General features: G+C 34.8%; 1 protein-coding gene and 1 non-coding gene across 26 annotated transcripts in view; one reads left to right on the top strand and one right to left on the bottom strand.

The window, feature by feature from the left end:
* The window catches only part of CASK (calcium/calmodulin dependent serine protein kinase), a 413,308-nt gene that overhangs the window by 74,051 nt on the left and 322,733 nt on the right, over positions 1 to 16,524 (top strand). For 16 of the 25 annotated variants that reach the window (XM_074030327.1, XM_074030326.1, XM_074030321.1 and 13 more), the window contains exon 2: positions 573 to 703. In XM_074030327.1, coding sequence (XP_073886428.1) covers positions 573 to 703 — 131 coding nt within the window. The remainder of the gene's footprint in view (positions 1 to 572; positions 704 to 16,524) is intronic. The other 9 variants (XM_005593339.5, XM_074030323.1, XM_005593338.5 and 6 more) reach the window with 1 other exon arrangement.
* Positions 5,703 to 5,821, bottom strand: LOC123571409 (5S ribosomal RNA). The gene has a single exon (XR_006695575.1). It is a non-coding gene; the product is annotated as a 5S ribosomal RNA (ribosomal RNA).

Here is a 16,524-nt window from a genome sequence, read left to right as displayed (position 1 = left end):
TACAAGAATGAATGGGAGAAACAAGTTTTTCAGTAGTTCTAGTAGAAGATGGTAGGATGTGGGACATGGAGAGAAGAGGACAGGTTCAAGAGATATTTGAGATAAACTCAGTAGAATTTGTTAGTGAAGATAAGGTAAATGGTGGGTAAGATGAGAGGGAAGTGTCAAGAATGGCTTCAGTTTCTGGTTCATAAGAATACCACCATTACTATGGACTTCACTTATTTTGTTTAAGATGTTGATAATCTACATAGAATTATACAGTCATTATTTGCCTTAAGCATAAGACTACTATTTAGAATTTTTAAAAAAATTACTGCAAATTGCAAATTTATTGGTCATTTTATGGTTTAGTAATCTTTTTAAATTGTTACCTCATGGATTATAAAAAATACGTTGGAAGTTATATTACTTAAATTTTATTTTGAAAACTATGTTCAATTTGGAGTCTAAAGTAGAATGGCTTCGTGGTTATATAATATGGCTCTAGTAGATGATGAAACAGTAAGACCTTAATGGGAAATAGGAACTTAAGAAAATCAATGAATTAAAATTGACTTTTTGTTTTATAGGGGTCCCTTCAGTGTTGTACGACGATGTATCAACAGAGAAACTGGGCAACAATTTGCTGTAAAAATTGTTGATGTAGCCAAGTTCACATCAAGTCCAGGGTTAAGTACAGAAGGTAAGAGATGGATTTCAAGTAAGTTATTTGATGTCTGGCTTTATTTCATCTCCAAAATCCATTTACCAACCTAACCTTCATCTGGGGATGGGGAAGCAGAGGGTGTGATGTAGAGGGAAGTGGGTGGAGACAGTTTAAACTCTATTCTAGTTTGTCAGAATTCTAGGACATAGTATTTGAAAGACAGGGTAATTTACAGAGTTATAAAATCATCTAGGATTTCTATGGGCCTGTGTTTTTTGACTAGGAAGAAAGCAAAAATCTGGACATTTATTTTTTAGGGTCTAATTTTGAATTCTATGACATGGGTCATGGGATGGGAAAGGAGAGAGGTGAAATAATGGCAAGGATGATAATTGAAGATTCAGAAGAAACTTAGTTACCTCAAAATGCATCGCTTACTACCTTTAGAATTATGATTTAGTGGAATTAAAACATTCGTATCTCACATTTGACTTAAGTCACATATGATATATGTGTAAAACTTTGAAAGATCAGTACTGTTAGGACTTTCAGGACTTAAAATTTTGTTTCAACACATTATTATGGATAATCATATTTATATGTATATTTATAAACAGTATGTAAACATTTTAAAGTTTTTTTTTTGTTTTTTAAGCCATAGTTTCATGTAACTGTGACGTACATGCTCATACTTCAGATGGCACAATTGATCATGATATTAATTTTTCTAATTAGCCCATTACTAACTTTTCACTTTTCCACAGTTCAGTAAAAAAATGAATCCTTCTTTAGTCCTTCCCTTTTTAATCCCAAGAGCAATACAGTTGATAATTTAGATTAGAAAATCTAGGGCAGTGTAGCCTATTTATATTTTGTCCAGTTATTTTACCTTGGGAAGTAGAAGCCCACATAATTGTGAGTTAATCTGTTCCTGGAGATCTTTTTTTCTTTGAAATACTTTTGTGACCCTTTGAATTATTATTATTCATATAATGATTATGGAAGATTCTTAGAAGTTGCTACTCACAAAGAATAACTAACTGATTTGTTTTTAGTGCTTTAATATTTAAAATATTATGGTAAGATTTAGAGATTTTATATTTTATGGTTTTATACTCTGGAATTGGCTCTTATTGCTTTTGAATATAAATTATTTTATAAATCTAGCAACATTTAAAATTGACTTTTAAGTAGAGTTTAGAACAAAATTATATTTCCTTACACTTTTAACTGCCTTTAAGATTAATATTCTGTGTTTGATTTTTCTGTACCTCTGTTGTCTGAGCAAATACTGAGGTGATTTTGTATAAACCTAATTCATTAGACATATGTTCTGATGCTGTTTATAAACTTAGTAAGATTCCAATTTTAAATCACAAGTCCAAGTCAGTTACTCAATTACCAATATTAAATTGGAATAATATAAGCCAAATTCTCATAAACATTGTTATAAATAATTAAAATAAATATTAATAGCTTCTTTTTCAACCCAAAATTATCAATACCAGAATTTTGACTTACCTCATTGTTGTACCAAATTCTAATTCTCTCCAGGCTAAAGATATTTTTTCAGGAAACAATTACTTACCTTCTCATTGGCTGAAATTGTTTATTGACAGATTTCTTCAGATCTCTTGAGCTACAGACTCAGAATGCCAAGCGAACCTCTGTCTCTTGTCACTTGGTCAGGGGGTCAAATTCCAAATTTACAAAAGGGGAGAGGACTTAGTATATAGTTCATATACCTGATATTAAGTCCTGACTTCATTTAATATAATATGTGGGAGTCTATCGCTGAAGTTATAGCTCACTCCTTCATTGCTTTGCCATTGCTTTGGCTATATAAATGTCTTCAAGTCCTATTCTGAAGACAACCCAGCCATTCTATTGATCCCTCATCCTCTTAAGCTTCCTTGAACTTAATAGAATCCTGTGCTCTTTTCATATCCTTCCTATATGGTAGGACCACAACGTATAGGTATTAAATGGTATCCAGTTGGATTCGGGATATTACTCATGACTTTATCTGATTTTGGTCAGAGTTCAGTGGTATTCAAGTGAAAATAGGCAATTGGCCCTTTATATTTATGGCACCAGAATTAAGTGTTTCCATCGTCTTTAGCATAATCACTTAGTACTCAGTATAAAGTTAGGAAACAATCAAAATTCCATCTCCACCACCTCCACCTTTTTTTTTTGCAATGGGATTCCCATACCCTCTATTGCTCATGTTCATACTAGCTGTCTTGATTCTAACTTGGACACATTTTATTATAAGATGTATAATATATGTAATAAATAGTAAATTATTTCATTATATAAAGTCTCTATGAACAGGACTTCCCCTCCCTCAACTTCTTTCAACCCTTTTCCAGTCACTATGGGCAACACATCTTAACTCCTCTGCTCTTCTGGTCCATTTACAAATTGTTAGGGTCCAAAAATGACGTCATTCATGGCTTAGCATAGAAGGAGATGCTACATAAGAAGACACATATTTTGAAGTAAAATTTAACACAGTAAAAAGGAATCCGTAAGTTCAAATAATATCTAGAAATATCTATATTTACTGTTACATTCTTTCCCAAATAAACTTATCTCTTAAGCAACAGATAATTTAAAATCTATTTTATCTTTATTCTTTCCTTTTTGTTTCATTTTATTATTTTATTTTTAGCTTAGTGGTTTGTTTGCTCTTTGTTATTATCTCAATATTTTTTCTTGTTTTCCTAGTGTACTTGTATTCAAATACATTATTGAGTGAAATAGGTCTTTAAAGGGTTATCTAAGAACCTACCATATGCTATTTATTTGAATAGGTCATTATAATACAAATGATAAATAAAAAGAGCCCCTAGCCTTAAGGGACCTATGTTTTAATAGTCTCCAACCATTGTTTATAACATGGTTTTTATTAGGAAAACAATGTGTAATAAATTTGAAGTAAATCATTTACAAATTAATTTTTTTTGAGATGGGATCTCTCTCTTGCCCAGGCCAGAGTGCAGTGGTGCAATCATGGCTCATTGTAGCCTTGACCTCCCTGAGCTCAGGTTATCCTCCCCTGAACCCCAGCCTCCTGAATAGCTGGGACTACAGGCATGCGCCACCACACACAGCTGATTTTTTGTATTTTTTGTAGAGATGAGGTTTTGCCATGTTGTTCAGGCTGATCTCAAACTCCTGAGCTCAAGTGATCTACCCACCTTGGCCTCCCAAAGTGTTGGGATTACAGGCATGAGCCTCCACTCCCAGCCCACAAATTTACTTTTGAAATGAAATGTGTTGATTTGTTGGAGACCACCTGTACATGTTTTAATATTTTAAATTCTCATTGCTCTAATGAAGATGAGATATTATAATTGATGAGGCTAAAGATGAGATATTTCATAAAAGATGAGATATTTTTGAATATCTGTTCTCTATCTTTGCCATCAAAATTATAATTTTTATTTTATAGGACTTCTTAACTTGCAGGTTGCCGAGTATTCAATAATCCCTTGAAATTGTAAGCAGAATTATGTTTATTTTTTTTAGAGTCCATAGCTCTCATTAGATTCCTAAAAAGGTATATTATTCCTAAATGATTTAGAATTTCTCCTTTCACATATATGGAAAAATGAAATTCATGGTTATGAACATGAGATGAATAAGAAGTTTCTACTAAATCAAAGCTGGATGAATTTATATTAGGATATGACTTCTGATGGGGGACTTTTTATACTTACATATACAGCTTCCATTAATGAATTTTCTAGGTTATTATCTTGAACTTTTAATTAATATACTTTTTGTCTCTTATTCTACAGAGCCACTAATTAAATTAGACTTTTTGTTTTAAAAATAGGTATCAAAACTAATTCAGACAAATTATAATAAGGAAACTAAAGGAAAGTAAGATATATAGAATTGGAAGCTAAATTATCAAAGTTCTGAGTTCTTGATAGGACTCAGTTCTTTATGGTTTATTGTAAAAGTCCAAAATTAACAATTTCTATTTGGGAGTATTATACGTTATGTTCTAGAAAGAGTATATTTTGGGTTCTAGTTTGCTTAGTCTTCAAGAATGTCTCATTCTCAAGTCTTAGATAGTAGGTGATATCAGTGAAATTGAAGAAGTAAGGACCTTGACAATTCTCATTTTAATTTTTAAAAAAGAGAAAACTGACAGAAATGTCAGACTCAACTTGTTCGGGGCTCTGGAGATTGACCAAAGGCTTACAGCTATCCAGGAATAATTTATTCAAGAAAACTGACTGATTCTTGGTAAGAACAGTGAACTTCATAGCATTGTATAATAATTTGTCCCATTCACTTCCCCCTTTCTTCCAGTTCTGTAGTAACCTTGAAAACAAACAGTTCACAATCACGATGAAAACCAGCAACTTGACAGCCATCAAAGGAGGCTGAATGGGGATGGAGCTCCTCCAAGGCCGCATTCCCATAATAATGTCATTTTTTTACTTGTCTGGTAGTTCCCTGGAAGACTTCTCAGTACATTTGTGTTTTTATAAAGGAATACCAGAGAGTGGGTAATTTATAAAGAAAAGAGGTTTATTTGGCTCATGGTTCTGCAGGCTGTACAAGAAGCATGACACCACCATCTGCTTCTGGTGAGGGCTTCAGGAAACTTCCAATCCCGGTAGAAGGGGAAGGGGAGCCAGTGTGTACAGAGATCACCTGGCAAGAGAGGAAGCAAGAGAGAGATGAGAGGTACTAGGTTTTTTTTTGTTGTTTTTTTTTGTTTGTTTTTTTGAGACGGAGTCTTGCTCTGTCCCCCAGGCTGGGGTGCAGTGGCGCAATCTCGGCTCACTGCAAGCTCCGCCTCCTGGGTTTACGCCATTCTCCTGCCTCAGCCTCCTGAGTAGCTGGGACTACAGGCGCCCGCCACCTCGCCCAGCTAGTTTTTTGTATTTTTAGTAGAGACGGGGTTTCACCGTGTTAGCCAGGATGGTCTCGATCTCCTGACCTTGTGATCCGCCTGCCTCAGCCTCCCAAAGTGCTGGGATTACAGGCTTGAGCCACGGCGCCCGGCCAAGAAAGAAAGCCCAAAAGCCTACAGCACTCGGTATTCCCAGGCGGTCTCCCATCCAAGTACTAACCAGGCCCGACCCTGCTTAGCTTCCGAGATCAGACGAGATCGGGCGCATTCAGGGTGGTATGGCTGTAGACTAGGTTGTTTTTAACAACCAGCTCTCATGATAACTAACAGAGTGAGAACTCGTTACTGCCAGGATGGCACCAAGGCATTCATGAGGGATCCACCCCCATGACTCAGATAGCTCCATTGGGCCCCTACCTTCAACATTGGGGATCAGTCTTCAACATGAGGTTTCAGGGGACAGACATCCCAACTATAGCAACCTCTCTTGCAAGACTGTCTTTAATTGGCCTGACTCAGAGATCACCCAGTGCAGAAAAAAGTTTCCTCTGGGGGCATTTGCCAAAAACCTTTAGAGGTAGTTATTTAATTTCATTGCTGCCTGAGGCATAGATAACAGCTGGGCAAACAAAAAGCTAACCTAAAACCTTAAAACAAAAAGTAAGGGAATGAGATGCCCATAGAGGCTTTGAAAAAGCTACAATGTATTCTCTAGAAAATATTATGTTAAGAAAGTCATGCACATATATAAGACTGTGAACAAGCTCAGGAAAAATCTAAGAAGGACTTAATTTCTCACCTCTAGCTGACTTTCAGGCTATGCAAACAGGAATTGAATGATAAGGTAGACATGTGATCTCCCTGAGTGAGTGTTGAAGGTATGCCCTATGCATCCACAAAACCCTTGGGCAAAGACTAAGCTAAATAAGCAGAGACATAAAAAAGAATACAGACAGCAGAATGTGTTCCCCCAAAAAAATCACTAAGCAAAGAGCAGGAGTAACAATAAACAGCAACAACAAATCCTGCAGAAAAGGAGATTCTGATTTTTAGAGTTGACACATAATATTATTTAAGACACCCAGTTTTCAACAAAAAATTATGAGACATGCAAAGAAACAAGAAAATATAGCTCATACTTTGGGGGGGAAAGCAATCCACAGGAACTGTTCCTGAGCAAACCCAGATGCCCAGACGTTGGACTTACTAGAAAAAGAGTTATCAAATAGAAAGTATCAAAAATGAGATAGAAACTATAAAAAATGAAAAGAGAAAATCAAATCAAAATTCTGGAATTGAAAAATACAATAACTAAAGAGGCTCAGCAGCATATATGAGGAGGCAGAATAAAGAATCAGAACCAGAAGACATGAAGATAGGTTCATTGTAATTATCTAGTCTCCAGAACTGAAAGATAAAAGAATGAGCTAAATGAGCAGAGCCTCAGAGACCTCTGGGGATACCATCAAGAATACCAACATATGCATAATGAGAACTTCAAAAGGAAAGGAGAGAAAGGAGTAGAAAGAATATTTGAAGAAATAATGGCCCAAAACTTCTTAAATTTGATGAAAACATAAATCTACACAACCAATAAGTTCAGCAAACTCCAAGTAGGATAAATGCAAAAAAACACCATAATCAAGCTGTCAAAAGCTACAGACAAGGGGAGTATCTTGAAAACAGCAAGGGAGAACTGAAAAATCACTTACAAGGGATCTATAAAAATATTAACAGCAGATTTCTCTCAAAAACCGAGGATACTGAAAGGCAACAGGGTAACATTCAAAGTGCTGAAAGAAAAATAATATCTACCAAGAATTCTTTATCTAGCAAAAACATACTTCAAGCGTGTAGGATAAATGAAGATATTTTCAGATAAACAAAAACTGGTAGAATTTGTCATTAGCTTCCTTGCCCTACAAGGAATACTAAAAGTCATTATTTATGCTAAAAAGAAAAAAAATAATTTTTTTAATTTTTAATTTTTATGGGTATATAGTAGATATATATATTTATAGGTTACATGAGATATTTTGATACACAATCACATCAGGGTAAGTGGGGTATTCATCACTTCAAACATTTAACCTTTGTGTTACAAACAATCCAGTTATATTCTTTCAGTTATTTTAAAATGTACAATTAAATTATTAAATTATTTTTCACTATAGTCACCCTGTTGTGCTAGCAAATACTAGGTCTTATTCATTCTTTCTATTTTTTGTACCCATTAACCATCCCTACTTTCCCCACCTCCCACCAGACCCCCTGCCAACTACCCTTTCCAGTCTCTGGTAAGCACTCTTCTACCTGTATCCTCCTGACTTCAATTATTTTAATATTTAGCTCCCACAAATAAGCGAAACATGCAATGTTTGTCTTCCTGTGCCTGGCTTATTTCATTTAACATAATGGCCTCCAGTCCTATCCATGTTTTTGCAGATGACAGGATCTCATTCTTCCTTATGGCTGAATAGTACCCCATTGTGTATATGTACCACATTTTCTTTATCCATTCATCTGTTGATGGACACTTAGGTTGATTCCAAGTCTTGGCTATTGTGAATAGTGCTGCAGTAAACATGGGAGTGCAGATACCACTTAGATATACTGATTTCCTTTCTTTTGGGTATATACCTAGGAGTGGGTTTGCTGGATTGTATGATGGCTCTATTTTTAGTTTTTTGAGGAACCTCCAAACTGTTCTCCATGGTAGTTGTACTAATTTACATTCTCACCAACAGTGTATGAGGGTTACCTTTTCTCTACATCCTTGCCAGCATTTGTTACTGCCTAACATTTAGATAATAGCCATTTTAAGTATAGTAAAAGGAAGTATAGTAAAAGTATAGTAAAAGGAATGACAAGAAATCAAAGTGGAACACCATAAAATATCTATTTAACACAAAAGGAGGCAGTATTGGAGGAATACAGGAACAAAAAAGACAGATAGAAAACCAGTAGTAAAATTACAAACATAAATTGTACCTTTTCAGTAATAATATTAAATATAAATGAATTAAACACTCCAATTACAAGGCAGAGATTGGGAACATGGATGAAAAACAGGTGAGATGGTATCTCATGTTTTTTGCTGTCTACAAGAGACATACTTCAGATTTTAAAAATACATGTAAGTTGAAAGTAAATGAGTAGAAAAAGATATACAGTGCAAACAGTAACCAAAAGAGCTCTGAAGTGGCTATTACTAATATCAGATGAAATAGACTTTAATAATTAAATCAGAAATTTAATAATCAAACAGAAATTGTTACTAGAGATAAAGAAGGACATAAATAGCAGCATTAATCCATCAAGAAGATTTAGCAATTATAAACATATATGCACCTAAGAACAAAGCTCCAAAATACATGAAACAGAAAAAGACAATTAGAGGGAGAAATAGAGAATTCAGCAATAATAGTTGGAGACTTCAATACCTGACTTAATAATGGATTCAACAACTAAACAGAAGATCATTAAAGAAAGGGAAGGTGGATTTGGGCATCACTAGAAACCAACAAGACCTAACAGACATCTGTATAACACTCCACTCAACAACAGGAGACTATACATTCTTCTCAAGTACACATAGAATATTACCTAGGATAGACTGCATTAGCCCGTCAAATATGTCTCAATCAATTTAAAAATATCTGAAATCATACAAAGTATCTTCTCTGGCCACAATGGAATGAACCCAGAAATCAATAACAGAAACAAATTTGGGAAATTCACAAAGATGTGGAAATTAACATAGTAGCCAGTGGGTCAAAGAAGAAATTACAAGAATACTTAAAAAATACTCTGAGATGAATGAAAACAAAAATATAACATATCAATATTTATGAGATGCAGCAAAAGCAGTGAGTGGGGGAAGTTTATTATTGTAAATGCCTATATTGAAAAGTAAGAAAGAGCTCAAATCAATAATTTAACCTTCCACTTTAAGAAACTGGAAAAGAATACTAAACTTCACAGGCAAAAATAAGGAAGTAATAAGGATTATAGGAGACATAGAGACGAGAAAAAACAATGGAAGAAGTCAATAAAACCAAAGATTGTTTCTTTGAAAAGGTAAAAATAAAAATTGAGTATACTTCTTGAGTAAAACTGACTCAAGAAGAAATAGAAGATCTGAGTAAACCTGTGATAAGAATAGACTGATATGTACTCAAAATTTTCCCATAAAGGAAAGCCCAGGCCCAGATAGCTTAATGGTGAATTCTACTACATGTTTATAGAATTCGTATCATTCCTTCACACATATTTCTGAAAAATAAGAGAGGGAACACTTCTCAACTTTTTTTGTAAGGCCTGCAATACCCTGATACCAAAACTAGACAAAGACACTGCAGGAAAGGACCAATATCCCTTATGAATATAAACACACACATTCTCAAGAAAATACTATCAAACTGAGTTTAGCAATTTAAAAAATGTTCTATAGTTCTTCAGAAAGTTAAATCTAAGGTTATATGACCCAGCCATTTCACTGCTAGGCGTATGCCTAAGAGAAATGAAACATATATCCAGATAAATCTTGTATATGAATGTTCATAGCAGCATTATTCATAATAGCTGAAAGATAGAACCCAAATGTCTACCAACTGATGAATGTATAGACTAAATATGGTATATCCATACAATGGAATGATTTTTTCAACCATAAAAAGGAATGACATACTGATATAAGCTACAACATGAATGTATCTTGAATACATTGTGCTAAGTGAAAGAAGCAAGTCACATGAGATTACATATGTTCTATTCATGTGAAATTTCCAGAATAGGCAAATGTGTCAGAACAGAAGGGAGTAAATTAGTGGTTGCCCAGGGTATGGAGAGAGATGAGATAGGGAGTGTCTGGTAATGGGTATGGGATTTCTTTTTGAAGTGATTAAATGTTCAAAATTTGAACACAGTAATGGTTGCATGACTGTGAATATACTAAAATCCATTAAATTGTATACTTTGTGGACAAATTGTATGATAAGTTGAATAAGGATTTTTTAAGTACCACAAGTAAGTAGAATTATAACAGAAATTCAAGCTTGTTTAAACATTTAAAATCATTGTAGTACACCTTATTAATAGAAAAATGAACAACAGTCCACATGATCATCTCAACAGACAAAAAGCATTTACAAAATTCAACCCCCTTTCATGATAAAAACACTCAACAACCTACAAATAGAAGGAAACTTCTTTAACCTTTTAAAAGGCATCTAAGAAAAACCAAAGTCTAACTTTACATTTAATGTTGTAAGATAATTCTTTCTTCTGAAGATCAGGAATAAGATAAGAATATCTGTTCTCAATATGTTTATTCAATATTGTACTAGAAATTTTAGCCAGGGCAGTTATGCAAGAAATAGAAATAAAAAGCATCCAGATTGAAAAGGAAGACTTAAAATGCCCTCTATTTGCATATAACATTATCATGTATATATGAAAATCCAAAGAAATTCACAAAAAGACTTAGATGTAATAAGTGAGCTTAGCAAAGTTGCAGGATACAAGATCAATATACAAAAACCAATTGTATTTCTATACACAAGCAGTGAAAAATCTAAAAATGAAGTTAAGAAAGCAATTCCATTTACCGTAGCATCAAAGAGAATAAAATCCTTAGGAAGATACTTAACCAAGGAAGTGCAAGGCTTATAAATGGAAAACTATAAATATTGTTGAGAAAAATTAAGGAAGTCCTAAGTAAATGGTAAGATCCCTCATGTTTGTCTACTAGAAGACTTAATGGTGAAGTGAAAATATTTCCCAAATTGATCTATGGATTCAAAATCCCTACTGGCGCTTTTTGTAAAAATTGGCAAACTGATCTAAAAATTTCCATGGCAAAACAAGGTACCCTGAATAGCCTTAACAATCCTGAAAAACAACGGACAAAGTCACATTTTTCAATTTCAGAATTTTTTTTTTTCTGGAGATGGAGTTTCACTCTTGTCATCCAGGCTAGAGTGCAATCTCGGTTCACTGCAACCTTCACCTCCTGAGTTCAAGCGATTCTCATGCCTCAGCCTCCCGAGTAGCTGGGATTACAGGTGTGTGCCACCACACCCGGCTGTTTTTTTTGTATTGTTAGTAGAGACAGGGTTTCGCCATGTTGGCCAGGCTGGTCTTAAACTCCTGACCTCAGATGATCCACTTGCCTCGACCTCCCAGGGTGCTGAGATTATGGGCATGAGCCACTGCTCCCAGCCCAGAATTTTTTATAAGCTACATCAATACACATAGTGTAATCCTGGCATAAGGATAGACATATAGGTTGATGAAATTGAATTAACAATCCAGTAGTAAATCCACATATTCACAGTCAAATAATTTTCAACTGTGGTGCCAAGATTGTTCAATGGAGGAAGAATAGTTTATTCAAAACAGTGGTATTGGGATAACTGGATGCTGACATGCAAAAGATTGAAGATGGACCTCTACCCCTCACCATATACAAAAATTAACGCAAAGTAGATCAAAGATTTAAATGTATGAGTTAACACCATGAAATTTTTAGAGAAAACATAGACATAAATCTTTATGACCTTGGTTTAAGTAATGGTTTCTTCATTATTACACCTAAAGCACAAGCAACTGAAGAAAAAAAATAGATAATGGGATTCATCATAATTTAAAATTTTTATGCTTCAATAGACACTATCAAGAAAGTAAAAAGAGGCTAGGTGTGGTGGCTCATGCCCATAATCTCAGCACTTTGGAAGGCCGAGGCATGCAGATCACTTGAGGTCAAGAGTTCGAGACCAGCCTGGCCAACATGGCAAAACCCTGTTTCTACTAAAAATACAAAAGTTAGCCGGGGGTGGTGGTGCATGCCTGTAATCCCAGCTTCCCAGCTACTCAGGAGGCTGAGGCATGAGAATTACCTGAACTCAAGAGGCAGAGGTTGCAGTGAGCCAAGATCATGCCACCGCAGTCCAGCCTGGGTGACAGAGTGAGACTGTCGCCCCCACCCCCCCCAAAAAAAAAGAAAGAAAAAGATAATACACAGCATTGGGGGAACTATTTGCAAATCATATATTTGATAATCTAGTATCTCAGGTATACAGAGAACTCTTTAAAAGTCAACAATAAATAAAAACAGATAACCTGATTAAAATGATAATGGATTTGAATAGACATTTCTTCAAATAATATTTACAAATGGTCAGTAAACACATGAAAAGACATTCAGTGTCATTGGCTTTTAGGAAAATAGAAATCCAAACCATAATAAGATACCACTTCACACCCACTAAAATGGCTGTAGTACAACAAAACAAAACAAAAAAAAACAAAAACAAACAGTAACATGTGTTGGCAAGGATTTGGAGAATTTGGAACCATCGTACATTGCTATTGGGAATATAAAATGATGTAACCGCTCTTGAAAAGTGTGGCAGTTCCTCAAAAGTTGAACTTAGAGCACCCTATGACCTAGCAATTCTCCTCCTAGGTATATACCCAAAAGCATTGAAAACATAGGTAGACAGGAAAGCTGGTACGTGAATAGTCATTGCAGCATTATTTGTAGCAGGCAAATGTGGAATCAAACCAAACGTTCATCAACTGATGAATGGGTAAGCAAAATGAATATTACATACAATAGAATATTTATTGTTCAGCCTTAAAAAGGAATTAAAGGTATGCAAAACTGGTTCAACATTTGAAAATCAATTAATGTTATCCATCACGTCAACAAGCTAAAGAAGAAAAATTACTTGGTCATATTAGTAGATGGAGAAAAGGCAGTTGACAAAATCCAGCACCCTCAACTTGATAACGAACGTTTACAAAAAAATCCCTACAGCTAACATCTTACTTAATGGTGAGAAACTAGATGTTTTTCCCCTAAAATTGGGAACAAGACCAGAATGTTCCTGTTCTCTACTCCTGTTCAACATCCTACCAGAAACCCTTGCTAATGCAATAAGACATAAGGAAATAAAAGCTATACGGATTGGGGGAAAAGAAGTAAAACTATCTTTGTTCTGAGATGACATGATTGTCTATGTAGAAAGTCCCAAAAATCCCAGAGAATCAACAACAAACTCCTGGAACAAATAAGGGATTATAGCAGGTTGCAGGTTACAAGGTTAACATATAAAAAGTCTATCGCTTTCTTACATGCCAGCAATGTGCAAGTGAAATTTGAAATTTAAAATATAACACATTATATTAACACCAAAATATTGAACTGCTTATGTATAAACATAACAAAATATATACAAGATACATACAAAGGAAATTTCTAAACTTTGATGAAAGAAATCAAAAAAGATCTAAATAAATATATATTCCATGTTCGTGGATAACAAGACTCAATGTTGTTAAGAATCAATTCTTACCATATTGATCTGTAGATTCAGTGCAATCCCAAGCATAATTTCAAGAAGTGACTTTGTGGATATTGACAAACTGATCTAAATTTTATATGGAAAGGCAAAAGATTCAGAATAGACACCATATTATTGAAGAATAAGAACGAAGTTGGAGAACTGACGCTACCTGACTTCAGTACTTGACTTCAATACCTTAAGGCTACAGTAATCATGACAGTGTGGTATTGGTGAAGGAATAAGCAAATAGATCCATAGAATAGAATAGAGACCCTAGAAGTAGATCCACACAAATATTGTCAATAGATCTTTGACAAAGTAGCAAAGGCAAACCAATGGAAAAAAGATAGTCTTCTCAACAAGTGGTGCCAGAACAACTGGACATCCACATGAATAAAAATGAATTTAGACATAGACCTTACATTTTTCCAATAAGTTTTTTCATAATACTTTTCCCCTTAGACCAGGAATAAGGCAAAGTTGATCAATTTTCACCATTCTTCTTCAACATATTTCTGGAAGCTACCACAGTAAGGGAAGAAAGGTAAATATAAGCATGTAGATTGGAACGGAAGAAATGAAACTGTCCCTGTTTGCTGATGACGTGACAGTCTACATAGAAAAATGAAAAGGAATCTACAAATAAAAAAAGAAACTCCTAGAACTAGTGAGCGAGTTTGTCAAGGATATGAGATAAACATATCAAAAATCAGCTATTTCTCTATACTCACAAAGAACACCTGGAAACCATAGTTAAAAGCATAATACCATTTACAGTTGCTTAAAATAAAATGAAGTGCCTAGGTATAAATCCCACAAAACATACACAAACCTTGTATGGTGAAAACTACAGAACTCTGGTGAAAGAAATTAAAGATCTAAATAAATGAAGAGATGTACTCTGTTCAGGGATTGGAAGACTCAACATAGTAAATATATAATTTCTCCCCAAATTTATCTCTAGATTTGACCCAATTTCAATTAAAATCCTAGGAAGATTTTTTTATGGATATAGAAAGCTTATCCTAAAATATTTCTGGAAAGGAAAAAGAGTAAGAATAGCTAAAACAATTTTGAAAAACTATGATAAAGCGGGAGGAATCATTCTACCCACTATATAGTGGGAGGAATCATTCTACCCACTATATAGATTTATATAGCTATAGGAATTAATATAGGGTAGTACTGGCAGAGAGATAGACACGTAGCTTGATGGAACAGATTAGATTACCCATAAGTACCCCCACACAAGTACAGCCAAATAGTTTTTGAGAAAGATTCAAACCCAATTCAATGAAGAAAGGGTAATTTTTTTCTACAAATGGTGGGGAGCAATTGGACATCCATAGGCCAAAAATGAACCTCAATTTAAACCTCATGCCCTATAAAAAATTAACTCAAAATAGATCATAGATTTAAATATAAAACCTAAAGCTGCATAGCTTTTTTTTTTTTTTTTTTTTTTTTTTTTTTTTTTTTTTTAAAGAGTCTCACTCTGTCGCCCAGGCTGGAGTTCAGTGGTGCGATCTTGGCTCACTGCAACCTCCCCCTCCCGGGTTCAAGTGATTCTTGTGCCTCAGCCTCCTGAGTAGCTAGCTAGCTGGGGCTACATGCACATACCACTATGCCTGGCTAATTATTGGTATTTTTAGTACAGACGGGGTTTCACCATGTTGGCCAGGCTGGTCTCAAATTCCTGACCTCAGGTGATCCACCTGCCTTGGCCTGCCAAAGTGCTGGGATTACTGGCATGAGCCACCACGCCCGGCCGAAATACATAACTTTTGAAAGAAAATGTACCCTAATATCATTACGACATGGAGGGAGATGAAGAATTCTTAGACATGACACTAAATGCACAATTCGTAGATGAAAAAAGAAAGAAAAAAAAAACCTCAACAGTAAAAAATAAAACAAATAGTCCAATTGGATAATGGTTAAAAGACATGAACATTTTTCCCAAAAAGGGTTATACAGGTTCTAAACAATTACATGAAAATATGTTCAACATCATTATCCATTAGGGAAATGCAAATTAAAGCCACAATAAGATATCGCTCCACACTTAATAGAACAACTACAATAAAAAGGTGAGGCCAGGGGCAGTGGTTCACACCTGTAATTCCAGCACTTTCACAGGCTGAGGTGGGAGGATTGCTTGAGCCCAGGAGTTCAAGACCAGTCTGTGCAACGTGGGGAGACCCTGTCTCTTAAAACAAATAAATAACAATAATGACAATACCATATTCTGGCAAGGATGCAGAGAACTGGATCTTTCATGTATCTGGTGTGAATATAAAGTGGTACAGTCACTCCAGAAAAGAGTTAGGCAGCTTCTTTAAAATTCTAAAACATACATTTGCCATACAACCCAGCAGTTATACTCCTGGGAAATGTACATAAGTACATTCCTAAGGAAATGAAAACTTATGTTCACAGTAAGACCTGTAATCAAGTTTTTATAGCAGCTATACTCATAGCTAAAATTTGGAAAGTACCAAAATATCCTACAATGGGTTAATGGTTAAATGAATTGTGGTACATCTATACCATGGAATCCTACTGAGCAATAAAAATGAAAAATCTGATGCATGCAACTACTTGGATAGATCTCAAGAAATTCTACTTCATTAAAAAAAACT

Source organism: Macaca fascicularis, chromosome X, assembly GCF_037993035.2.
Source record: "Macaca fascicularis isolate 582-1 chromosome X, T2T-MFA8v1.1".
NCBI lineage: Eukaryota > Metazoa > Chordata > Mammalia > Primates > Cercopithecidae > Macaca > Macaca fascicularis.
This window is presented reverse-complemented; position numbering and strand designations above follow the sequence as displayed.